At 44.4% G+C, this 27,089-nt stretch overlaps 1 protein-coding gene across 11 annotated transcripts in view; it reads right to left on the bottom strand.

Annotated features, from left to right (window-relative positions):
- The window catches only part of FBRSL1 (fibrosin like 1), a 792,844-nt gene that overhangs the window by 140,251 nt on the left and 625,504 nt on the right, over positions 1 to 27,089 (bottom strand). For 10 of the 11 annotated variants that reach the window (XM_081174684.1, XM_081174690.1, XM_081174687.1 and 7 more), the window contains exon 6: positions 24,185 to 24,238. The exons of the other annotated variant lie outside the window; for it this stretch is intronic. In XM_081174684.1, coding sequence (XP_081030810.1) covers positions 24,185 to 24,238 — 54 coding nt within the window. The remainder of the gene's footprint in view (positions 1 to 24,184; positions 24,239 to 27,089) is intronic. 11 annotated transcript variants of the gene reach the window in all.

Here is a 27,089-nt window from a genome sequence, read left to right as displayed (position 1 = left end):
TCCCCCCATTCCCATCTCTGTTTCCTTCCCCCTCTATAGAATTCTGGCTATAATTTGCAGCACTAAAGAAATATAGTCATTAGAATAGTTTCCCAAGAATTTCCATATAAGGCCTGACCATGGTAGTGACGTCAGGGCAGGAGTTTGGGGCAGGAAGCCAAGGCGACACTCAGCAAGAGGGTCCCCAAACACAGCAGGGTGAGCTTACCATAAGTGAAGTAATATGCATTACCACACATTGCTCTGGCCCATAAGACCACTGTCCAGAGTCTAAAATTACATAATTGCACCACTAATTCACCTCAGCTATGATGTTGCATCCCCTTAGCTTAGCTTATGAGACCAGATAAATTACAAATATTGTCAGCCAGCATAAGGGTTCCTACATTAGTGGATAGATGAGTTTGTTGTGCAGCAGAGGAATGCAGTACATCAATTGCACTAGTGGAAATGTGTTGTGCAACTAAGTTAGCAGCAACCTGTGTATACATTTTCTTTCACAACAACGTTCTGCTGGTGGCAAAAGGTTTATCCAGCAGAACACTAAATGACTAACTTAGCACAACAATGGAGACAACCCAGAGTAATCTGTCCTCTTCCATTAACATGCTTCTTTGGATGGTCACAGGCTATCTAGAGATCAAATTGCCATCTTGGAAACTGGCAACTAATGGTCTTAAGAGATTTTGCCTCATTTGACACTGACAAGAAGTGTTTCCCCCCCCCCCCGTGGTTTCATTTAAACGGAGCTTTCCTATTACCATCAGGGGAAAGTGTGCTTATTATAGGATGGAGACTTGTGGAACCACCATGTTGTTCCATTGGCCTTGCTAAAATGTCCCCCACCTGCTCTCACTGCTTTTGTCATTGAAGTCAATGCCAGAAAATGGGTACGCAACCTGGTCCACTCTGGATGTTGCTGGACTGCAACTCCCACCAACTGCTGACAGCATGGCTATGCTGGCTTGGGCTATGTGAATTGCAGTCCAACAACGTGAAATCAGCCCTGGGTGCTCGCTGGAAGGACAGATCCTGGAGCTGAGGCTCCAATACTTTGGGCCACCTCATGAGAAGAGAAGATTCCCTGGAAAAGACCCTGATGTTGGGAAAGATGGAGGGCACAAGGAGAAGGGGACAACAGAGGATGAGATGGTTGGACAGTGTTCTCGAAGCTACCAGCATGAGTTTGACCAAACTGTGGGAGGCAGTGGAAGACAGGAGTGCCTGGCGTGCTCTGGTCCATGGGGTCACTAAGAGTCGGACACGACTAAACGACTAAACAACAAACAACACACATCTGGATGATACCAGGTTGCCTGCTCTTGCCCAAAGCCTCCTGCCATTGAAAAAGGGCTGAAGATCAGTGGTACAGCATCTGCTTTTCACACAGGAGGTCCCCATTTCAATCCGAGAAATCTCCAGGTAAGGCTGTGACAGTATCCTGTCTGAAACTCTGAAGAGCCACTCTAATCAGTGTGGACAATGCTGAGTTAGATGGACCAATGGTCTGACTCAGTATAAGGCAGCTTTCTATATTTCTAACATCCTGATCAGAGTTGAAATTATTATTAATTTAATCAAGAGTATGATCCCCCTCCTTCCTGGTGATCTCCAGGGTTCCGTTCTACGTTTAAGGGCAGATTTTGACTGATGACAGCCTCTCCTTGAGAACTGGGGTTGGGGGCGTTCTGTGCCCTTTTGCCAGTCACTGCACTTGCAGGGATGATGCACTTAAAAAACAAAGCACCATTCCTTTTTCGATGGGGAAATAAATCCTGCCTCCCATTCATCATTCAAATGATGGCGATTAAGAGAGGCTCATAATTTCAAGGGAGGGCAGACTTTTAGATGACAACAAAAGCCAAGCACAAGACATTAGAGAAGGCAATGTTCCACATTTCAGAACACAGCATGCCATTTTCCTCTAGCAAATCTCTCATGGTCGTATCCCTGCAATTTTTTGTTTTAATATATTTCAAACCGCTGAGAGCCGCATGCCTGCTGCTGATGTCTGATGCAGCGTAAGAAAACGAGATGGGAAAACAAGAGGGATAGAAGTCCTTAGTGAGGAAACGTTCAAAACAAGAAGTGTCTTATCAACAATCCCAAGGCCTATTCAGAAAGCCCACAGCTAAGTTGCTTGAGGGTGGGCGGCAGGACCAAGCAGTAACTTCCGACTCATCTGCTTTTCTGGACACCCTGGGGACCGCACCACAGCAGACTACAATTTCTAGTAAATATATCCCAGGGACATAATTAGTTTTTCAGCTGGGGGCATGATAAATTGGGCATGCATAATTCAAGGCCAGAGCAGGCTGGAATATAAACTGTTCCATGACAGCTTCCAACTCCCCAACAGGAGAACGTAAACCGAACTCTCTGGCAAGCAAAGTTGATGGACGCAGCTAATACCGCGGGTTTCATTTTACAACTCAGCTTCTTCCTTTTGTCGGCCTAAGTGCACAATACATCTCCCTCTATACTACTCTCTCTTCACTTCCTCTACAAACAGAGTGGAGCCCTAATCCTCCCCACAACATAACCTCTCCCTCCTTCATATCTGCCTTTTACTTGTTTTTTAAGCTGAAGTCAAACCACGAGGCTTTAAAAAAACACCTCACGGATTCATCTCCCCATCTGAAAACCTGCATTTGTGGCCCTGGACTTGGTTAATGTTTTTGTTTCAGGAATCCTGGGGGAGTTTAAAGGACAAAACTTAATTTAGAATAAGAAGGGGCTCATGGCTTGACTTGCTTACATAAATCCTTGGTGCTACGACTGAACACTTCTGTATTGCCATTGTGACATTTCTGTACTTTGGGTTCTATCTAATGTTAGTTCTACTCTGAGCACACCCATTCAAATTCATGGACATGGCTAACTTTAGATCCATTAATTTGAATAGTACTCTAGAACTTAGTTGGATGCAACCTTTTGGTTCCAGTCTTTGTGGGTATTCAGTACACCATGAGTGCCTTCAAAAGTGAATTACATGAAGGAAAGCACCATGAAATTAGATGGACACATTGCTGGCCTTGTCCTCACTGTACATCAGGTAGTATCCAATGCTAGTCTTACTCAGAGTAGACTCACTGAAGTTAATGGGCATTACTAACTGATGTTCATTAATTTCAGCGGCTTTACTCTTGGATACAAGCCATGGGCATAGACTGCCTGTACAGTGGTACCTCTACTTATGGAAGCGATCCGTTCTGGGGTGCTGTTTGCACCCCAAAATGTCCGTAAGTAGAGCGCTGCTTCTGTGCATGACACAATAGAGTGCTCCTGCGCACGCACGAAGTGCGCAGAGCACTCCTTCACATGCGTAAAGCACGCAGAACACTTCTGCACATGTGGCGAAACCCGGAAGTATACACTTCCGGGTTTGCCATGTTCGCAACCCAAAAATCTGCAACCTGAACCTAACGCAACTAGAGTTATGACTGTACAGGGGAAGCCTACACAACAGCAGTTTACATGCAGGCTTTTCTTAAGCAGACAGTCCACATTGTAAGAAAAGCCCTGCTGGAACATCCCCAGGGTCCATCTAGTCCAGCTTCTTCTTCTCACAGTGGCCAACCTGATGTCAATGGGAAGCCCACAATCAGAACAGGTGCACAACAGCACAACTCCCACATACTCACTTATGCTCCCCAGAAACCAAAGGCAGATACTAAACAATCATTATGACTAGTAGCCATTGATAGCCCTATCCTTCATGAATTTGTCTAATCCTCTTTTAAAGTCATCTGAGGTGGTGGCCATTGCTACATTTTGCAGTAGTGAATTTTATATGCATCCTGTTACTTCCCTTTTGTCTGGCCTGAATCTCCCAACATTCAGTTTCATTGAAAGACCCTAGATGAAAGTGTTGGACTACAATTCCCATCATCCCTGACCACTGGCTAAACTGACAGTGGATGATGAAAGTTGTAGTCCAACAGTGCCTGGAGGCCCAAGGATGAAGAACTCTTTCCTTGTGTATAAATATATTTGGTGGTGGTGGGGAATCCCTTATATAATTTGCTTCATTTATAAAGGTGGCTCCAAATATCAAAACCTAAGATTCCAACAAAATCCCCAGCTCAACATTTCAAAAGTAAATGGAGCAAGGTAAAAGCCATATAGCCCAGTAGATAATCTGATTTTCATGCAGAAGGTCCCAGCTTCAATCCCCAGCATCTCCATGTAAGGCTGGGATAAATCTCCCCCTGAAACCCTGGAGAGCCGCTGCCACTCAGTGTAGACCACACCAAGCTAGATGAACCAATGGCCTCACTCAGTGTAAAGTAGATTCCAGTGTTTGAACTCTTGATGCCTGGTTGATAGCGCATTGTTGAGCTCGCATGGAAAATGTATTACATTCCATGGGGATGCAGTGCAGAAGGAATGCTTTTATTCAAAATGGAAAACCTTTGGCATTTCTAGGCATCAATATGGCAAGTGCAGTGCTAAAACAATTTTCTGAAAACAGTCAGATAACCGCAAATGGTTTGGAGCTGAGGAGGCTCACAGAGGGATATTGACTCCTGTCAAGTTCAGATATAGTTGTTGTCCATGAATTGTAATGTCAGGTTTTATTTGCTCAGTTACTCGTGTATTGCATGGAGTGGACCTCACTGTCTTTCTCAAACCCTCTAGACGTGGCTTTTCACCTCTCTGGCATGATGACAGCCGAATGGCATAAACAGATGACACACAAGGTCCTTTCCAACTCTACAATTCATATACACACACACACACACACACACACCCTCTCTGTGTACACTGTCAAATCCAAGGCTGTTAAGGGAATTAGTTTCATGGGAAATGTGACTATATAAATCTACATTTCTACTTCATCCTTCTAGCAAATTTGCTCCATATGTGCTTGAAGTGGGAGATAGCTAGCTATTTTTTCTTCTCTCTCCTCCAAATAAGCTTAACACCAACAACAGCAGTGCTTTTTGTATTCACCTCATAAGCAGCAAGCATGCAGACTGCCGTCGGCATGGATCTGATCTGCTATGTTGCCCATCTGTTGCACTCCTGTTCTAAATTATTACTACTATATTGCATCTTCTATAATAGTCCAGATACTCAGAGACGTGTGAAGTAACTACCTCTCTGTGGTCGAACACCATTTTGTGTGTTGCAAGGGCAGTGTCCAACCCTGACCCAAATCAGCTGTTTCCATTTGTGTGCAATGGCGTTCCACTACACTGCCAGTTTCCAATATAACAACAGCAGTATGTGGAGCGTTGATGGGGTTTGCACAGAAGGACCAGCTCTCATCCTACGTAGGATCTCCTGAAGCTCCATCCCTGGGAGATCCAGGAAGCTGAGCCTTGCAGTCAGAGCTGAAGGGGCATACTGTAGCCTTGTAATCTTTAAACATATGGGGGGTTGAATCAGGGGGCAAAGCCTGGCTGTGAATGGTCGCTCAAGGGTGAAGTCTGATGTTTTAAGAGTGTAGGGTCAACAACAAACTCTCTTAAGAGTTATCTACTAACCCCATCACCCTGACTCCTTAACCTAAGTTTTTACATCTTTCACTAGAGACCCAGAGGAGGAGTCTAAAACCTTGAGACTTCAGATCAAACCTCAAGGCATATCAGTCTTAAACCTAAATGCTGATTTGCTGGCCCACAATAAAAAATGGGAGCCCTGTGCCAAGCTTCCCACCACACTGCAATGTCTCGTACAACACACTGCACAGCTGGACATTACCATGCTATGTTTCTGATGTGTGTGTGGCTTGCTTTGCATCACTGGCTGCTGCAGCCAATGGTGCAATGGTGTCAGGTCATGGGAAATGCTGTACTCTGGAAGTGGTTGTTCAACATGGAGCCGCTGTTTTCAGCTGCAACCTTCTATTTCTTGTAATGCTTATTTTAAGTTCCTCACAGGGCTTGACAGGACCTCCATGGATGCAAAACTGCTCAATCTCTTTCAGCTGTTAATTCTAAGCCATCTTGCATATGCATTCAAAGGTACTCAGCTGCAACACAGAGCCGTTTATATTCTTTACTTAAACAAGCCATTCCCAGTGTACACAGCAACGGCTAGATGCAGTCGTACAGGCATTTACAAGACTAGAAAAATTAAAACAGCAGTTTTGCTGTCAAGATCATAAAACAGATACATCCCAGCAAGCAAAAAACAAAACAAAAAACCACCCCTTGCAGAGGCTCCAAGAGCAATTTCTTCTAGGGGTTTTCCTTGTAGATCATTAAAAGCATATTAAAACAGAAAACACCCACGTAGGTTAAAAGAAAAAGCATGTTTAAAAATGGAAAGAAGCTTCCACTTCAGAACAGTAACAACAACAAAAAAAACCCCTTTTAAAAATATACATTTATTAACACTAATCTCAGATCATTAGCCAATTTGGCAACGGACCAGAGCAGAGGGGGAAAAATTATCCTTGTCATGCTGCAACATCAGCTTTCATCCAGAAATACTAATTTTGGTAAAATGAATACTGTGTGGGCTTTGCATTCTGCTCCGCTTTTGGCTCCATACAACCTTGTTAAAAGCCTGGGAGCCAGCCATATAGTTAAACTGCACAGATGTTCAACAATCTGTACTAGTGTTAATTACCCTAATGTGAGCAGAAACTCAACAGATCCCTGCTAATGAAGGAGAAAGTTTTCCAGCGCAACTACCTTATGTTGCATTGTCACTATATTACTGGGCTCCCCCTCCCTCCTTCCCCAGCCCAGCCTCCTATTCTCTCCTGAGTCCCCATGCGTTTACACATTGCCTGCCTAGTTCCGTGCGCATGAATTGGACCAACTAATGACGGCATACTTGCAATGTGGCAGGCGCCATTAGTCTGATCGGCAGCACGGCTCTTGCATGTTAACACAGGACAATTTTAAAATGGGGGGGGGGGCAGAAGAAAGAAACAACAGATATGGCCAGAGCTGTGGTTTGCTCTGTCCCCACCCATCTGCCTGTGTAGCTCCTGTCCTTAGCAGAACTGCAGTCAAAAGCACACAAGTACTCGAACATGGTGCCCCCTCCAGATGTTGTGGGCTACTTTTCCCATCAGCCCCAGCTAGCATGGCTGTTGTTTGAGAACCCTGGGAACTGTAGCCCACAATACCTGGAGGGTGCATTGTTGGGTAGCCTAGAATTACTGAGTTGCAAAAATAAAGGGGTGTGGATTGGAACGTGTGTGTACATGACAAATGCCCAGTAGAGACACATACACAGCATCAACCTGGGTTTTCTGTTCCACTTCTTCTCCAGGGGAAGGATGGTAATGAAAACAACTGGAGGTGTTGCAACCATCACCAACTGCCTAGCTAGTGACTTCTAAGTGTGAGAGTGTTAAAACGCCGATGGGAAGCCTGAACACAACAAAGCAGAAGGTGCACTAACCAAGGAGCTTTTCAGTTAAGGTGGAGCATTATTTATTGTGGCTGTTCTTCCTTCTTGGCAGGCAGCACTATTATGTCTTCAAATATATTGTATGCTTAGCCCACATAAAAAGGGTAGCGTTGCTGAACTCCATATTGTTTCTAAACCACAAGCTGGTGGTAAAGCATAGCTTTGCACGCATGCCCGTTGGGGGGGGGAAGAGGGAGATTCAAGAAGCCCATTCTGAAACCTGACCTGGAAGGGTCTGTGCTGGAAAAAAACCTCAGGCTCAGTATAGCCACCTTACATGACCGATCTACAGTAGTACCTTGGTTTGCATATGTCTTGGTTTGCATACATTTTGGATTACAAACACGTCAAACCCAGAAGTGCATGTCCTGGTTTGCAACCTTTTTTTGGATTACAACCCATTTTTTTTGGATTACGAACAAATTTTATTTGGAGGCCCCATTGGCAAAAGAGCACCTTGGGTTACAACCTGTTTTGGTTTACAAACAGACCTCCAGAACGGATTATGGTTGTAAACCAAGGTACCACTATACTCCACTTAACGTATGTCTCCAAAGGGCAGCTTCTCACCCTTCTATCTTCTTCTACCTTTGTCTCCTGCAGTGAAAACTCTTAGCGTGATTATCCTAGCACACAATAGGGAACCTCTGGCCCACAGGCCACCAAGGGGCCCAAACTGGCCTGCACCACCACTCCCATCAAATCACACCCAACTGAGGTCTACATTTAAAAACAAAACCATAAATACACCATACCATTAAAAACCCATATAAAACATTTGCATTCTCATACAAACACCTAGAATTCATATACACACAGAGAGACATCTTGATTTGTTTGCAGGAAGATGGGACGATGTTGGCTATTTAATGAAGATTTTTATTTGTTTGCGGGGAGGTTGGATGCCGTTGCATCAAAGCAAATGTTCTGCCACACTTTCAGTGAATTTTCCAGTCACCTTCCTTATCACAAAACGTCAGGTATTTGGGGGAAGTGGGCTTGTTGCACAGGACAACTCTAATTGTGCAATCTGAGTTTGCTGGCATGTCATTGAATCTCAACCAAAAGGAGTGACAGTCTGGAGGCACCCACCCTTAACATGAAGTTAATTTTTCTGAGATTTGCCTGTCCCACAAGGGCTGCACAGAAATAGCCAGCCAAGTGATTTTGCCCCCAAAGCATTCCCATTGTCTGTGGGGAATAGCTACTGAACGGTACTCATAGTCAACCAGCAGTGAGCACAGGAAGGTATCTTATATGATTGGTCCAACAGGTCGATCGCGATCGACCAGTAAGTTGTGGGGGTGTTGCAGGTCAATCGTGGCATGAAGTACAACCAAGAAAAGGAAAACGAAAAAGCTCAACAACTTTGGCCAACCCTCTCCCCCCCAAAAGCTCAACAACTCCTGGCAATGACAATGAGTAGATCACAGCTGGTCTTTTTATACTGTGAATAGATTGCAGTCTCTTGGGAGTTGGACGTGCCTGGTCTATCTAACTCAGCTAAGTGGTGCCAGCTCTAGAGTTTCGGACAGAGGAGTCTTTCCCAGCTCTGTTGGGGCTTCCTGAATGCAGAACATGTTCCCTATTCCTGAGACTCCAACAAGCTCAGCTGTTATCCTTTGCTTGGCCATGCACTAATACTTTCTTTGTACTGATTTTGAAGAAAGTTTTCACATGAAAAGTTAAATGACAGGGGAGGGCAGGAGGCACAGTTGGAGATCTGGGAGGGGGAAATGGAAATGATTTTAGAGCATGCCTTTGCACTCTTTATTTGCCTACATATTTGTCACAAATGTTGGAAGCAGCACAGCTGCATAATGGCAACTTCAGACGCCTATGGGCCAGGCAGTCAACGTTTCCCACACTTAAATAACATTGAGCAGATTCAAAATTACTGCACTTAATACTAACAAAAGATGTCTCAATTTAATCTTCAAACAACCCTCCAAGATCAAAACACAGCTGGGCTGAATAACAAGACAGGCCTGGGTCAGCGCAAGGAGAAGGACCAATTTCCTCCAATAGCTCCATCCACTCCTAGCACAAGTGTGAAGGAACACTTGTGTGGTGCAACATAACCCTAACCCCCTTCTGTTTATATGTCTGGGGGTGTAGGGAGGGGAAAGCACAGCAATTGATTCAGAGATGCAACATGCGAATGGAATTACCTGAAGTTTGGGAGTGGAAGAGAACTAATGCTAAGACCTTTTGTTTTCCTAATCCTTGGAGATGATTAAGAATGGATCAAGATTAAAGTTGCCCCAGGACAATGGAAAGCACCTGCCACTATTGTCTTCTTTTTGGAGCTGGATAGAATGAGATGGCTCATTAAGGGATGCCCTCAGGGCAAAGCTCTTGAAAGGAACTCACAAGCACTCAGCGTAGTTCTCCTCCCTGCTTTCCTGTTTCCCTGTTCAGGTGCAAGAAGGAACATGCACTCTGGGCAAAAGAAGTGACCCGTTGGTTTCTCAAACATTTCTAAGAAGCACGTAAAGAATGTTGCTAGGTTATGAAGCATTTATTTCTGGAATGGCTCTCTGTTCATTGGCTATTACAGCCAAGTCTTCCCACTGACCTAATTATTTTAAAGAATGTGACATTTTCGTTGAATTTTATTACTTTTAAAGGTTTCTTCAATCTATACAACTACAAGATATGTTAATTAAGATTAGGCTTTGCAAGATACTGAAAATGCTGGATAGCAAGTAAAACTGGCTTAGAAAGATATACAATTTACTGTGGCTAAGTCTGTAACCAATAAAAACACCTGACAACTCTTAAGCTATCCTAACCAAATTTTGCATGATGGTTCCTGAGACCAAGGAGCAGGTTTACATCTCTGTTTTGAGACAACTGAATATACCATTTGAAATCAAGATGGTGGACTGAACCTTTCAAAATAGCAGATTTTAACCACTGATTTCAAAGCTGCACTGACTTTTGGTTTCATGCAATTGTTTAAATTGATTTTTAAAAATAGGAGACCTCTATTCCCCTCCCAGAGTTACAGTTCCAGATTGGCTTAACAATCAAGCCTTCTTTCCAGGAAACTCTGCAAATTGTAGCACTATTGAGGGTGGGGGGAATAGGGGTCTCCTAACAACTGTCAGCACAGATAACAAGCTACAGTTCCCAGGATAACTGTTAAAGTGGAATAATAATAATATTTACAACAACAACAACAATAATTGTACCCAGCCACTTCGGGCGGCTTCCAACAAAGATTAAAAATACATTAAAATGTCACATTAAAAACTTCCCTAAATAATAATAGTAGTATAATGGTGCTTTAAATGTATTGTGCAGATGTGTCCTCAACGACAACCCCTTAATAGTCATCCTTGTTGCTTCTACATGCTGCCACCGAATGACAGAAAGCCAGTGTGTCGAGGTGATTAGAGGGGCAGACTAGGACCTGGGAGACCCGGGTTCAAATCCCACTCAGTCATGAAGCTCACTGGGTGACCCTGGACCAATCACAGCCTCTCAGCCTGACTTACCTCACAGGGTTGTTTTAAGGATGAAATGAGGAGGGGGAGAACCATGTATACCACCTTTAGCTTCTTGGAAAAAGGTGGGCTATAAATGAAATACACACACACACACACACACACACACACACCTTTCCCTATGCCCCAATACCTTTCTAGAGAACACCACCAGGTATTCCTTTTCTTTAGCACAATCTGTTTGAGCTTGTTTAGGCAAATCTTAAACTGCTCTTTAAAAGACACACCTTTATGTAGGATTTTCAAGTTTCAACTTAAAATGCTTGGATTATATTTTTACCACAGTGGTTATGAGTTCTTTGTTTGTGTTAAGTAAAGCAATACAAAGAGTGCAGCCACCAGAACAATGGAGGGTATTAGCGTTTAAAAAAATAAAAATCCTCCTTTTCATGAACATACACATCCAATTTCAGGCTGTTCTCTCACCCACCAGCCCATCCCCATTACTCTGCTGCTTGAGAAAAGCAGCTCTTAAGTTTTCCAACAGAGCAAACAAAAGTTTTGAATTTCATCCCATGCTAAAGAGAACCCACAATGTTACAGAAGAGAAAAAAGCAAGAACTGCCCCCCCTGCCATCCACAAACTCTGATGGCCACCCGTGTTCCCCCCTTCCTTCAAGTTTAATATAATTCTCTCCTCTTCACCAAAGCCTGATTGATTCCCAATTCTACAAAGAGAGGAAGACATCTACCTTCTTTAGCAGCAAAAAGTCCCTTGCGACCTCAGCTTCCCGCACTCACACCTGCTGCCTCCTCTCCAGTAACCTGATCCAATTCTAACCCTACCAAGACTTGTTCACTTCCACTTGTTTGCATGCAGTAGTTACTCCTCCCCTTAAATCATCTTTTCCGCCCTGAACAGAATGGAAACCCTGTACTTGCTTAGAGAACGGGGATGAGAGGCCTTCCAGATGTAAACTGCACTACAACTCCCATCATCCCTGACCACTGGTGTTGCTAACTAGGGCTGATGGGAGGTGCCGTCTAACAGAGCCATCCCTGCTTTAAACACACGTTGGCATTAAATTAATATCTGGCCCCGGTCTCTGCCAATATGGCAATACTTTAATGAGATTGCCCTAGCTGGGTGGGGCCACTTATCTGGCAGTGGCTTCTCCTGGCTGGGACACCGTTTAAAGGACTCAACTATATGGGTGGGGGCCCAACTGTGTGGGTCTTTTTCATTGAATGGACATACGCTGGCGGTGGGCTGGCTCCTTTAAATCAGTGGTGGCTGGTTCCCACTGAAACTGGTGGGCTGGAAGGCAGGGAGGCCAGCACTAGGTAGAGCTATTGCCACTGCCAGGCAGAGCCTATAAATTATAGGGCCCCCCCAAATCCTCCTCTCTGTTAAGATTTACAAAGGCAACATTGAAACTAAGGGGGAGAAAGCTGACAGCCAGGAGGACCACCCTCTGGACTGCTTGTAAGGCAAGCAGGTGGGGAACTGCCCCATTTGCCCTAATAGGGCAGCCTCTGTGACTGCAAAGGTGTCACAAGCAAAGACCTTGAGGCCCTCTGAATGGATGAAGGGGCTTAAAGATAGTCGTTTCAGTGTGTCTGTATCTGGGGGGGGGGAGTGTGTTTACATACGCTCCCTCTTTCCTCCCACCCACCACTCTCTTCCATTGTTCAGCCAGAAGAAACCAGGATTATAAATACCATTTGTCTTTGCAGAGCAGTGGAGGATAGATGAAATATGCGCCTTAGGCTTATCAGCTCCAGCACTGCTAAAGGGAAAGCTGGCTTCTGAGGCCTTGGATGGCGGCTGTCCTTTTCAGAAAAGAATCAAAGGTCTCAGGAGAGGGAGGAACATAATGGAGTGACCTTCAGCTAATAAAGCCCACCCCAGAGTCCATGGAAGCTTGGGGAATATTGACAAAAGTTCATATTTACAACAGCCTGGATGCCTTCCAGAAACCATTACCAATTTAGAGAGCCAGAGGCTGGCAGGCATTTCTCTCCCCCTCTCTTTGAGGGGACAGAATAAGCAAAAGAACAGAAAATATCTCCTCTTCCTTCCTTTTCCCCTTTCCCTCATGTGAGCTGCAAAAATGAGATGGAGCACAGTAATTCTTCATTAATGAGGCCCATATGCTTTCCTCCCTATAATGAAGCTAGGGTTGGTGTTTTGTTTTGCAGAGAAATACAATGAAAATCTGCTGGCGCACCAACAACAATGCAGAACCCTTGGACATTACAAAGAGGGTATCTTGCAGTCTTTATGACAGATCTCTCAGGCATTAAAGTGACCAGAAAAAGAAGGAAGGAGAAATCCACCAGTGTTAGGACTGGGGCAAAGAGTTTCAAAGAGGGCCCAGGGTCATAAATGGCAATGCCCCGCGTTACATAAAAACAGAGATCTCTCTTTTAGGAACAGCAAAATTATTTGCATGGTGCAAGGAAAGGGAAGCTTGGCACCAGATCACACATGAATTTGTACATCAGATGAACCCTGAAACTGAATCCATTACTAGATACACTTGTGCAAACTGGTTGTGTGAATATTCCATAAGGGCAGTTCAATAACCAAACTTAAGGCTCATCATAAATCAGTATAACGAGAATAGGGAACCTCTGGCTTGTGGGCTGAATGCAGTCTCCCAAGCCTCCTCTCCCTGTTGCCCTCAAAACTCAACTTTTGCAAGGTTGGAATGTATCCCTGAACTGCGATAGTGCCTCTTGCTTGTATGGATGGAAGACAGATGTTGGCAGGAGGGATGTAAAAATCTCTGGGTTTTGTTATCTGAAATGTAGCCTACTGTTAAAGAGTTACAGCCACTGCTCCACCCAGTCTTGTCTCTGGCATCACCCACTACAGGCACCTGGCACCTGAAAGTTTGTCCATTAGGGAAGGTGCCTGAGAGTTGTTAGGAGACCGCTATTACCCTCCCAGAGTTACAATTCCCAAAGTTCCCTGGGAAGAGGAATTGATTGTTAAACCGCTCTAGGAATTATAGCTCTGTAAGGGGAATACGAATCTTCTAATAACTCTCAGCACCCTTAACAAACTACAGTTCCCAATATATAGTGTGGGTGTGGCAAGAGATGCACCCTACCTTCCCAGCCACCAGCAGCGCCATTCACACTGGAGTCCACAGAACTATGGAGCAGTAGGAACTGGACACCTTTCTCAGGTGAGACAAACATGATAACCGCTACACTAGAGTGTGTAGACTGGCATCTACAACAAATGGCAAGTGGGACTTCTTTTTTTAATATAAAAAATGGTCAATTCCACCAGTGAAGTACCAGTGAGAAATTGTTGTTAATGATAATAACAATAACAATAGTAAGAGTAATGATATAATTTAATTTATATCCTGCCCTTCCTCCCAAAGGAGCCAAGGGTGGCAAAGACACAAATGAGAAACCATTAAAATGTCTAAAAAAACAATCCCGATACAGAGACAGACCAAGAAAGGTATTAAAAGGCTTTTTGGAAGAAGTCTTCAGTCGGCACCAAAATGACAACAGAGATGTCACTTCCCTAACTGTTAACAGGAGGGAATTGCAAAGGGTAGGTTCTTCACACTGAAGGCCTAATTCCTACAATATGTGAAACAGGCCTCCCAATAGGATGGTATCTACAAGCAGCACTCAAAATTTGCCAGGCACATTTTGCACCTGGCTATCGACCACTTGCGACCAAGTGAAGATGCCCGGGTGCCAGGATGGCACCTGACATCTCCACCATCCAGAGGTGCAAGCATGCCTAGGGATCCTTGGATTGTACCTGTTTTCACCCACTAACAACACATCCTGTAGAATTCAATCCGTGACATTTTATCTGCACAATCAAAATGAATTTCAGGAACCAAAAAGTCTTTAAAGCCATCTGGCCCCAAAATGGCAACTAGCCATTCCTTTTTGGCGACTGTAACCTTGGTTTAAGGAACCATTTGGCACCTAGCTTATATATCTGAGTTTCTAACACTGCCTGCAAGAGGCCACAAGTTGCAGAGCACAGTGACTGATTGAGAGGGGTAAAATGATCTTTCAAGGGTACCCTGATTCAAAACTGTATATACAGCAAAACCAGCACATTGAACTTAGTAATGGCACCATTTGTAGACTGTCCCTCTTACAAGTATGAATGCCAGTTGTTACAGAACATCAATCACCAGGGGTGTCTCCCATTCCTCCAGTGGTGCAACATCTTTCCCACTACCTAAGTGCGTCTGATTTCTGCAGGTCATGTGCACTCTCCCTATAGGAGTTAATTAAAACAAGGCAGGTGGTTTGTCAACAGTGTTAAAACAGCTGTCAGATAACAGTGTGTGCGAAGCCTTTGATATCTCTTAAGAGAGGAACTGTGCAGTTGCCACTACCATTTGTAGCCTCTGTCGAAAATTTGACAACATCAACCCTGGAGGTTTCCCTTCCACTCTCTTTTCCAATTAGACCTAGTTCTCACTGAGATGGCAAAGCTGCGTCTGGAATCTACCACTGCAGACAGGAGGCCAACATGTCAGAGTCTCTTACACACAAAGAACAATCACAAACCCTGCATGGCGAGCGGGACAGTGGTCTTCCATTAGTGTTCTATGGTTGTTGTTGTTTAGTCGTGTCCAACTCTTTTTGACCCCATGGACCAGAGCACGCCAGGCACCCCTGTCTTCTACTGCCTCCCGCAGCTTGGTCAAACTCATGCTGGTAGCTTCAAGAACACTGTCCAACCATCTCTTCCTCTGTTGTCCCCTTCTCCATCTTTCCCAACATCAGGATCTTTTCCAGGGAGTCTTTTCTTCTCATGAAGTGGCCAAAGTATTGGAGCCTCAGCTTCAGGATCTGTCCTTCCAGTGAGCACTCAGGGATGATTTCCTTCAGAATGGATAGGTTTGATCTTCTTGCAGTCCATGGGACTCTCAAGAGTTATATGGTTAACACGCAACATTAAAAGGAGGAACTATAACTCAGCAGTAGTTTGGTAGAGCACATGGCCTTGAATGAATAAGGTCCCAGGTTCAATCTCCAACCAGCAAGTGTGGTGAGACAGCAGAGCTAACATGACCTTCAGTTGGCCGCATCACTGTTGTTTAATGCAAGGTAGAGAGGAATGGACAAGGTGGGCTCATTGCAAATGCACCAACTGAGCTAATCCAGCACTCCCACTGTTGAGTTTGCACCATGCCTACTTTCTCTGTCCCCTCTCTATCCACCTCCTGGTAAGCAGCAGCAACACTACAGACTGAGGCCAGGGGAGCACCAACCACCCCACCATGCTGGCCACTACTGTCCCTGACATCTCCATTTGAGAAAAAGATCAGAAAAGCAGATGATAGGCAAGACCCTGGAGAATGGAACTTAGTCAGAGCAGACAACACTGAACTCGAGGAACAGTCAATCTAATATAAGGCAGCTTCCCTGTTCCTATTGAATGCTGATATACAGCACGTCAGCTGTGTCTCACAACAGCAAACCAGTAATGGTTGTGGTTCAATTATTCACTACATCCTCAGCCTCATGTTCAAACAGGCAAGCTGCCATAGCAGGGGGTTCAAACATGAGGGAGGATATATAGCTGTTTAAGACCAATGGAACCAGCTCAGTCCAAATGGGTGTGGCTATTTAGTGCAGAGAGTTTGTCCTGCGTGACCAGAAGGGTTTTGCTTAAGGTTTCTTTTTCTTTTTCTTTTCCCTTCCTTGAGCAACTGCTTGGGTAAAATATAGCACACCCTACCCATAAAGTCCTTTGTTACAACATCTACGCCATAAAGCTGCAAAACCTTGGCTCCCAAGTACATTAAATTCTTATAAACCTGCCTTCATTTTAAGCATGCAATATTTCAACACACAAAGCGCCTCTTCTGAAAAGATAGCACTTTAATGAGGAGACAGGTAAAACATATAAACCAAAGCTCATTATGGCATAATTTCTGGGAGATGACCAAGCTGTTATAAAAGGAAGTTGTGGCAGTCACATTTCGCTGGAGCTTGAAGCTAAAAACATGAAGAAAAGGCCACAGTATGGCGCAGGACAGGTCTGCAAAACCTGTTTACTGCTGAAGGCGAATGGCTGCATCCTATTTATGCAAAGAAAGGCTCTTACAAGACTGTCACAGAACAGGCGACGAGCATAAAAACATTGGAGAGGAAGACTTCAAGTGGTTAGAATAGAAGTAGTTGAACAGTGACCTCCAGATGCTGTGAACTAAACCCCCCATTAGCTCCCATCAGCCCCAGCCAGCATGGGCAACGGTCAGAGAAGTTGTAACCCACAATACCTGAAAGTGTACCAGTTTGGCTGCCTCAAGAGTTAGAATGGTCAAACTGAGAATTCTTGGGACCGTTGAGTATACACCCACCCCTAAGGTATAATAATCATCATAACGATACCCAGTTATACCTCTCTTTTAAATCGGAACCAGCGAGGGCAGTGAAGGTCTTATGTGAATGCCTGGAGGTGGTTGGAGGATGGATGGCAGCTAACGGATTGAGGTTTATTCCTGACAAGACAGAAGTACTGTTCTTGGGGGACAGGGGGCGGGCTGGTGTGGAGGACTCCTATCAGATGTCAAGGAAATAAGCAACTATCCTACTTTTAAAAGACATCTGAAGGCAGCCCTGTTTAGGGAAGTTTATAATGTTTAATGCTATATTGCGTTTTTAATATTCGATTGGGAGCCGCCCAGATTGGCTGGGGAAATCCAGCCAGATGGGCGGGGTATAAATAAATAAATTAATAATAATAATAATAATAATAATAATAATAATTAGCAGCCTGTGTCCATTGAAAGTAAAGGAACATACTGAAAAAAGGTCTTTAGATAACAAAGCAAGAATGCAATTAAAAATCTAAAACACTCAAATCATCTTCATCAATGTACAATGTTTTGTTTTATGGGAAATCTATTCCAAATTTGTGAGTTAATGGGCCCCAATTAATGTGTAAGGAAAAGCCCAGAACTCTCCATGGCAGGCGCCAGGGATCTTTTTCACATCCCCTTCTGGGCCACACTCCAGTGGTGGTTGGAGCAACAAATCTAAATTTTGCCTTGGCACAGCAGGCTACATTCACATACATTCAGATACATCCCTCTCCATCATCCATGTAGGCAAGCCAGAAGCAGTACCAGAGTTCAATGACATGTTCCAGCCAGGCAAAAACACCTGGGGTACAAAGCAGGATTGGAGAGGGGCATGACCAAGGACTGCCCTTGGTCCCCAGTGCTGAGGTTTCCCACCCCTGCTCTATAGGAAACCTTTTATCTTTGGATATGAGAATCATATGTGCTTCTGCTTACTCACCGACAGAATGAAGTTCAACCCACGAATTTATCCACCCTCACATCTGTAGTTTCTGAGAATTCATCTCAGAATCTTACCACAGGCAAGATTCACATATAGGATAACATCCACATGCAATGCTTTGAGAGGAGGAAGATGAAAACTGTACTAGCTGCTCATGCTAAGAACAAAGTGTCCTAAAACTATGAACCCCACCCTTCTTGACTGTACATAGAATTCTCAGAGGGAGAGGACCTCAGGGCCTTTTTACACATTACATTTCGGGGTGGGTGTGTTGTACAGCATGCGTGCACGCACACAAACACACGCCCAAAAGTTGTAAAGTTTGATGAGCAGGGGCTGGAAGACATGCTGGCAGACCTCAATGACCCTCGGTTTATCTTTCCCAGTAAACCATCTCTAGATTGCAGGCTGGCCACCTGTCAACCTCAGTCTAATTCCATGCACCTGTCAATCAAAAAGCCCTCTGCAAGCAATTGGTTTGGTCTCTCGGGTGACAGCAACCTGTCCCTCCCTTGCCAGCCCAATGGGTGGGAAGGAAAAGGAGAAGGGGTGTCAGAAAGAGAGTCAGGGAGAGAGAAAACAGGGTGCCCCTACCTCACTTTTTACTCTGGCCCTGCCCACCCCTCCTTGCCATGTGACCTCCTCATAGATTACTCTCAAGGGAATTTGGCCCTTGGCTGAGAAAAGGTTGCCCATACCTTTACCTGGTTATTCTTTTTCACTTTACCTTCCTAGCCACTAGACCAGGAGTCGGCAAGGTTTACCTCGCCTGGGCTGGTTCATTCCAGCGGAGATCCCTCCGTGGGCTGGATTGCGCGTCCGCGATTTCCAGCATCTGCGCAGACATGATTTCGGAGTCTGCGCAGACACGATTTCCAGTGTCACGGAAGCTAGTTTAGCGCAGCGTGCGGGGACTCGCCGAGCGGATGGCTCAGTTTGGGGGCAGCTTGTGGGCCGGTTAAACGACCCCCATGGGCCTTAGGCTGCCGACCCCCGCACTAGACTAAGATGAGACTAGAGGACCATATTCTGACCTGCCTGTATTCCACATTCTATGGGGTCCTGTTATGGGCAAGAAAGCACAGACAGAGGTCAAGGGAGGGTATACACAGTGTAAAGGCAAGGCTAAGTGCAGCAACTAACTTGCAAAGGAATTGATCAGGTCAGGGGACATCAACCTTCATAGGCCCATGGGCACACATCTGGGTAGTTGAGGGAGGGAGTACTTTGGGTTTTGCGGGCATCAGTGTTAGACACTAAGGGCACCATGGCACACACAGGCACCATGCTGGCAACTACTAGTTCAGAGCCACTTGCAACATGATGGATTACATAGGAAGGTGTGTGCAATGTGCCTGTTTTGCTGCATGTGCAAGCAGCATATGTGCACTGGGAAGCCATAACCTAGAACAGCTTAATGCCATGTGTAAACCCAGCAAAATGGATTTATGCAGGATGACCACATGCAATGCACATATGGCATGCATGCTTCTTAAATGTGCCCATGCTCCTCCTCCCTGAAGGAAATCCAGTCGGTTGCCATGAACGAGATGTAGAAGGTTTGTTAGGCAGAACCGTGAATCAGGCGTTTGCCACAAGTCACCTGGGCATGATTCAGCACCAGGTACAACAATTCCACCACCTGGGCAGAGTTTAGTGTTGTGCTTCTGCCTTAGGCCCCAATGCCTGTTTGCCCAGAATGAGGTTTGAAGCCAACACAGATGCCGGCGAGAGACTTGCCCTAGTCTGAATGGGTAAGCCTGCATTAATAAGCAGCTGGGGGGGGGGGATATGCTCCTTCCAGCCCAGAATTCCATTTGTCATGAGCTTACAGCAAAGAGATAAAGGGAAATAATTATCTTAACGTAGTTCCAGTCATCAGTAACAGTGTCAAGGTTTTGCCCTGCTGCTGACCCGGAACATGTGACTGTAACACAAGAGAGAGGGCTGCTGTCAGCTGAAACGGTGACCCTCCTACATTATTGTCAAAAAAGCAGAACAAAAGATCCTTTTGTTTTATTGTTTTTGCTGGGTTTAATTTTCTTGCAACGGCTGGGCAATCAGGAGGTCCTTCTTCTCCAATAACAGATGTACCTCCAGCTTTGAATCAAAGACAGAGGCAAGTGAATTCTCCAGCCGAGATTGTGTTTTTGTGTGTGTGTTGCTTTTTTCTTCCATCTAAACTAGCTTCCTCTTTTGCTCCTTTTACACTCATCTTTTCACATCCCCTCTCCTTTACTGACTACAGCAAATACCTAATCATTGTTAAGCATTCATTTTGGCAGTCTCCGTCGGCAAATGGGAATGCACAAATTATACTCAATGACAGCATCTTGATTAAATTAAAATGGGGATGAGGAGAGTTCCTTAAACTCGTGCTTCACAAAGTGTGAAGCAAGTCTTCCATGGTTACGTTGTGAACCGACCTGAGATCTATGAGCGGTATACAAATTTAATAAATAAATAAATAAATAAATAAAAAAGATCAGGCCTAGTTTGCATTATTCCTTTGATTTCCAATGTTTGGAGGTGAGTGCTGTTGGTTATGAACAGCAGAGGCTCTCCAGGTGGGGAAGGAGCCATTACACTAGGCTTCCCAGCAGGCGGGTCACTGTTGCTTACTGGGAGACGGGTCAGGCAGCAGAGAGGTTGCTGTGGTGCAAACATACTGGCAGAGGCCGACTTCCGGGTTGGCGCGATCGGGAAATGGCGGATTCCCTCCGAGCTCCGGAGGGAATCGGCTCAGCGGTGGATGGGTCTTTGCCGTGCCGGCGACACGGGGACCCTTAAAAACCGCAGGCGCGGAAGCCTGCGGACTGAAGACTCGGCGGGTGCCTTAAGCGCCCCCCCTGATTCGCAATGAGCCTTTTTAAAGGCTACGGAGGGGATACAGGGGACGGCGTGGCACTGAGAGTCGACCGCTACCGCCGCTGAGCGAAGCCGCGAGCCATAACTGGAGAGCGCTGACTTCCTTCCTTGAAATTCGGACTGAAAAAAGAACCCGTGAGTAATTTGGAACTGAACTTTAAAACTTTTACCTTTTGAATTTGAGACGACCGGGGGGTGTGCTAAAAGGAAGTCCCCACACCCCCCCTTGCAGACGATCCAGAGCAACGAAACAAGAACTAAGCTGGAGTGCCTACCCTGTAAAGGGTGAGTTTTAAAAAGACAGTAACTTCCAAGATTTAGAAAGGTAAATTTGAGCAGGAGAGTGGAGTGTTGGAAGAGTCTTTGTTTTGTGGTAAACAACCCTCCCTCCCGGGCCCGGGAGCGACCTGCTTTGGAGCCTGTATAGAGGAGCAGAATTTGACAGCTGTCAAAAGCTGTCAAATGGACTATTAATAGTGAAAAAAATTGCTGTTTAAGACCTCTCCGGATTAAAAGGAGTTACAATTGAACTAAAATTTTGAGAAACAAAGAAACAATAATAGGACAGAGGATTGTTGGAGAAAAGGTTACTCAGTAACCAGATTCCCTCTAGGGGAAATTCTGTGGAATTACAATGGCTGTGGGTGGAAAGATACTGAGAGAAATCGAAAGAATGTTCTCACTGGTGGGAACCCTACAGGAGCAGACTACAGCTATGAGTAAACAATTGACGACCTTGGATTTGGAAACAAGTAGTTCTGCTGAAAGTAATGAGGGCCTGAGTGAGAAAGAACCCACAGCTGAATTTGAAACAATAAACAAAGAAGAGGAGAAGACAAAACAAGAAAGAGAACAAGTTATCTGGGAAAGTACTAACCAGAAGCCGACATCTGGAGAACACAAGCAAGGAGACTATTGGATTAAATCCACTCTAAGCCTACGAAAGATACAGAAGATGAAAGTGGAGGCCCTGGGACTTTATGGAACTCAGGAGCTCGAAATAAAGAAGTACAATTGGGGCCTCCACATAGACTTTGATTTTGACTATCAGCAAGACTTAGGCCTTGTGGAAATTTCTCAGCAGTTGCCTTTAAATATGGGAAGAGACTATGGACTGATTGGATTGATTGTTAAGGAAATCTTTCGAGACTCGATGATAGACGAAAAGGACTACCAACAAAACCGGCGGAGAGGGACTAAAAGAGAATTGAGAGCCTCGGATATCCGGAATCCAGGCTAAAAACTGTTAATTTGGACATGTCTCGGGAAAGGACGCAAAGCGGGGAGGGGAGGGAGGGAAGTATCAAATTTAAACAACACTCAAGACCAGGGGGTTTAGTATTAAGAAAGTTATGTAAGAAAAAATGAGAAATCGAGGGAAGAGAATTGGGGTCCAACTTAGGGAAAATTTATTTTTGTTTTTTATAAAAGGACTAATATTAAGATGGAAGAAATGCCAACTTGCTGACATAAGTTTGGGAATAGGGATGCAGGGGAGGGGGTGGGGGGAAGTCAAGGACTAGGGTTAGAAAATAAGATTTTCGGGAACTATTCATGTTCGTTGTTTTTTATGTTTGTTTTGGTGTGTTGTTTGTGTTTATATAAAATGTGAAAACCCAATAAAAATATTTAAAAAAAAAAAAAAAACATACTGGCAGAGGGGTCCCATTGGCTCAGCTAGTGTGTTTGCACCACACCAACCCCCCTGCCACATGGGCATAGCAGCTCTGTCCCACCCAGCGAGCCGCTTCTGGATATGAAACTAAAACATCTCTATCCATGCACAAGAGAGAGTCTTCAGCAGGCTTGATGGGTCTTCAAGGATTACAGAAATATAAAAGATCTTTTTGGGGGGGACCCCTAAACATCAGAATGAGCATGCTCAGTGATCACAGAATGTTGATTGGGTGTTGTGGGGAGATACGGGAAATTGAGTAGCGACAGGAATGGAATGGGGTGTCTGGACTTTGGGAAGGACAGGGAAAGCAGCTCTGCGGTACAGCATCTATATTGCATGCAGAAATCCCCAGGTTTAGTCCCCAGCACCTCCATGTAGGGCTGGGAGAAACTCCCTGCCTAAAACCCTGAAGAGATGCTGCCAGTCCGTGTAGGCAATACGGAGCTGAATGGCCAGCTACCTTCCTATGTTCCTGTGACTCCTGAACAGGGACACTCCACACTGCAGCATTTTGTTGCAGGTCTCATCCACCAAGGCCAGGGCTACAGTCTGTAAGCACACAAAGCAATGAACATGCTAAAACTAAGTAGTTCTTAGTCTATAGTAACTGCCTGAATGGAAGACCTCTTGTGAATCTTCTATATGCTGCCTTGAATTCCATGATGGAAGTATGGTGGGATATGAAATTTAAAATAAACAAATCACTTCTAGTTTTCTTTTTTTAAAAAAAACAACAACTGATTGCCATTTAAATTTGGTTCATATTTATACCTTGTCTCATAAAAAAACCCAGAACATTTTTTCAAGGGAGCCTGAAACTACAGAATGAAAATAAGAACACAAAACCAGAACAAATGTAAAGCAAAGGCAAATAGTATGGTTTGGATAGGCCTGAATAAGCCCGTCAGTAATAACAACAAAGTGATCCCCAACCACATGCACACACATAGCCTAGCCATGGAAGTCTATAAAGCACAATTCAATATTAATTTGTTTTTTTTCTTCTAATTGTACAATTAAGTTGGAAAATGAAATTTTATAACACGTGTGCACTTTTTGGATCCAAAACAATGGAATTTGGAAGCTTGGCAGCATAGCTGGGGGAAGGGAGGGGAGGAGGAGCTGCAGAATTGCAGGGATGGGGACATACAAAAGAGCACATGCCTATTAACAGAAATAAAGGAAGCGCCAGAGCCGGGTTGGGGGAACCTGTGGCCTGCTAGGTTTGTTGGACTACAACTCCCATCATTCCTAACAATTCTCCATGCTGGCTGGGGCTGATGGAAGTTGCAGTCGAACGACACTTGGTGGGCCTTGGTTGCCCAACTTTGCACTAGAGAAAGAAAACGAAAGACAAAAGCAGAAGAAGAGACTGCAACTCAGTTCAGGCACCCCAAAGCAAAACACACACACACACACACACACACACACACACACACACACACACACACACAACCAGCCCCAGATGCCCATTTGGAGAGACTTGATCTCATACCTTGCTTGCTACCAAGCCACTCCTGATACGAGGCAGCTCCAGGTCCGCTGAGTTCTACAGACAAAACAAAAAGTTCTGTTCACAATCAAACACTTTTAACAGAAATCTCTTTTTCACCTAGGCAAAAGGGGGGGTCATTTCATGGATCTGAGTCCGCCTCTGCCCCTTCATTTCTTGAGAGAGGTAGGGGTCTAACTAACAAAATGGGCAGCAAATTTGGCTAGCTAGCGAGTGGTCCCTATCATTAACATTTATTACATTTCTATCCTGCCTTTCTTCCACAGAGGTCAAATAAATATACACAGGATTTCCAGGCGTTCTCTTATTTAAGCACTGACCAGACATACACCGGCTGGATTCAGCATAGTTGCTGTGCCTTCAATACTACGAAAGGTCAAACACAGGGTTTGAAAAGGCTTCCAAGATGTATTAAGTCAGTGTAATGATTTCTGTGAAGATACCACAAAGGAAGTCGACTGGACTAACCAATGGGCTATGGATTCTCTTAAGAGTAGGAAAAGGGCTGGCCAATGTGGTGCCCCCAGTTGTTGTTGGACTCTGACACCCATCAGCCCCAGCCAGCACAGCCAATGATCATGGACATGGGAATTGTAGTCCAGCAGAATCTGGAGGGCACCACCATGGCTACACCTTGAGTTGGTGGTAGGGCCCTGGTCCCATTTGCTGGCACAGTGAGGTTTCCTTTAGGAAAACAGATCATTGGTTCATCTAGCTCTGTACTGTCCATACATAATGGTAGTTGACGTTTTGTGCAGAGAAGTGGCTTTTGGCAATCCCTGCATTAGGCTGTTATAAATTCTCCACTGCTCATTGTATGGGTAGCTTAGAATGGGGGTGGGGTTTTTTTGAGAGGATCCACAACAGCAACAGCAATATCTTTTACTTACAGCAATGTTCTTCAATCTTGGGTCCCCAGATATTGTTGAACTACAACTCCCACCATCCCCAGCCAGCTTAGCCAATGGTCAGGGATGATGAACACTGGCCTAGAGAGTGGACATTTTCTACTGCCCCCTGCCCAGGCCTTCAGCAGTCATCCCGGTCACCAGGAAGGACCAAGAGGCGTGGTTTGTCTAGTTGCCTTTCCATTCATTTTAATATTTCATTTTAATATTAATTAAAGCAAGGGAAAGAGTTTTTTTTTAAAAAAGGGGGGGCATGTTGCAATCTGCCATAGAAATTTGCTGTTCTAAGTTTATGTTGTAGTTTATCTGGGTCTGAATTACCGTAACTTCTGTTGACATTATCTTCCTACTGTTAAAATGTGTTTCGTGATGGTCTGACAACTAGATAAAAACAAATGAATCGGCTCTGCTTAAACAGCCTTAAAAGAGTCACCGTTTCAAGGTGAATCTGCAAGTATTTGCTTTAAAAGTATAGGCATGGAGAAAAGTTCCTCTTTATGCATAAAGACTTTTAATGAAAAGTTTGACAGCTTTGCCTTAACTTGACTCTGCTCTAACAAAGGGCATACTAGAAGCCAATGCCAGTGATAAAAGTGGCCCAACACAATATTCAGTACACCAGTTAAGTAAAATAGGAATCACAGATGACAAAGAAAGAAATTACAATGCAACTCAAGGGATGTGAATATTTTTCCATGATCTCAGCGCACTCTGAATGAAACCCAAGAAACTGTTAGGTTGATAAGTCAATATTACAATGGCTTTAGAAAGGGTAAAGGGTTGAAAAGAGGTGCTATTGGGTGCTGCAGAGTCAGATCAAAGAAGATGAGGGATGGGGGGGGGAAATGGTGTGTTTAAGTGAAATGAGATGTCTAAGCATATATTTCCCTATTACAGAAGCAGGTACATTGTACCTTAGAGGGTGCAAAATGATTATTTAGCTTTTCATAAAAGATAATGGGATAAGGTTAGAACATTTGAAGATGCCTTATACAGAGTCCATTTAGCTCAGTATTATTATATGAACTGCTTTCCACAAATTCAAACCAGTGTATTTCCCAGTCCTACCTAAAATGGCTGGGGATTGTACCTGTGGCTTTTAACAAGCAAAGCATATTATTATTAGGTTTGTTACCCGTTCTTCCATGGGCAGGTTACAATAATATAAAATAGTGCATTAAAAACAGTTTAAAACAAATTAAAACCACTGCCATAGCGGGCCCACTTGATTGAACAATACAGTAGTCACATATCTCTGATTAGATAAATATTGCTAAAGCCCCAGCTGGTCTATTCTTTTTAAATTACCGTTTTTTCACTCTATAGGATGCACCCGACCATAGGATGCACCTTGTTTTAGAGGGGGAGAACAAGAAAAAAAAATTCCCCCCTCTCTGCTCAGCGCCCCTTCAGCGAAGTGACAGGAGAAAAGGAGCCCCTTCCATTTCTCCTCCCGCTTTGCTGAGGGGGCGCTGCACAGCTCTCCCTCTCTGCTGAAGCCAAGGAGCCTGCATTTGCTCCATAGGACACACACACATTTCCCCTTAATTTTTGGAGGGGAAAAAGTGCGTCCTACAGAGCGAAAAATACCGCATACTTTAAAAATATTTTTTAGATTAGTGTTTTTTATTTTACATTTCTTTTAATAATAATAATCATGTTCTATCCTTACAGGTGGTGCTTTGGTTTTGATTTGCTTATATAAAATTATTATTTTGCAGATTCAATTTTGTTTTTATGCTTAACAGTGGTTATGAACATAGGACAGAGATCACCAAGGAAGAAGACTAAGGGCAAAAGCCATCTGGGTTCTCTTGATATTTCCTGAGTTATAATTGTCTATACTGCTGATATTTCATCAGCATACACGGCTTTTGCTCTGAAACAAACTAGTCCACATTGTTTTGTTTTGAATTTCCATTTGAGCCTATGTAATGTTCATTTATATATCAAGCTGTTTGTGTCAGCTTGTAAGAGTT

The sequence above is a fragment of the Podarcis bocagei genome, assembly GCF_964188305.1.
Source record: "Podarcis bocagei genome assembly, chromosome: 16".
In the NCBI taxonomy this organism is placed as follows: Eukaryota; Metazoa; Chordata; class Lepidosauria; order Squamata; family Lacertidae; genus Podarcis; species Podarcis bocagei.
This window is presented reverse-complemented; position numbering and strand designations above follow the sequence as displayed.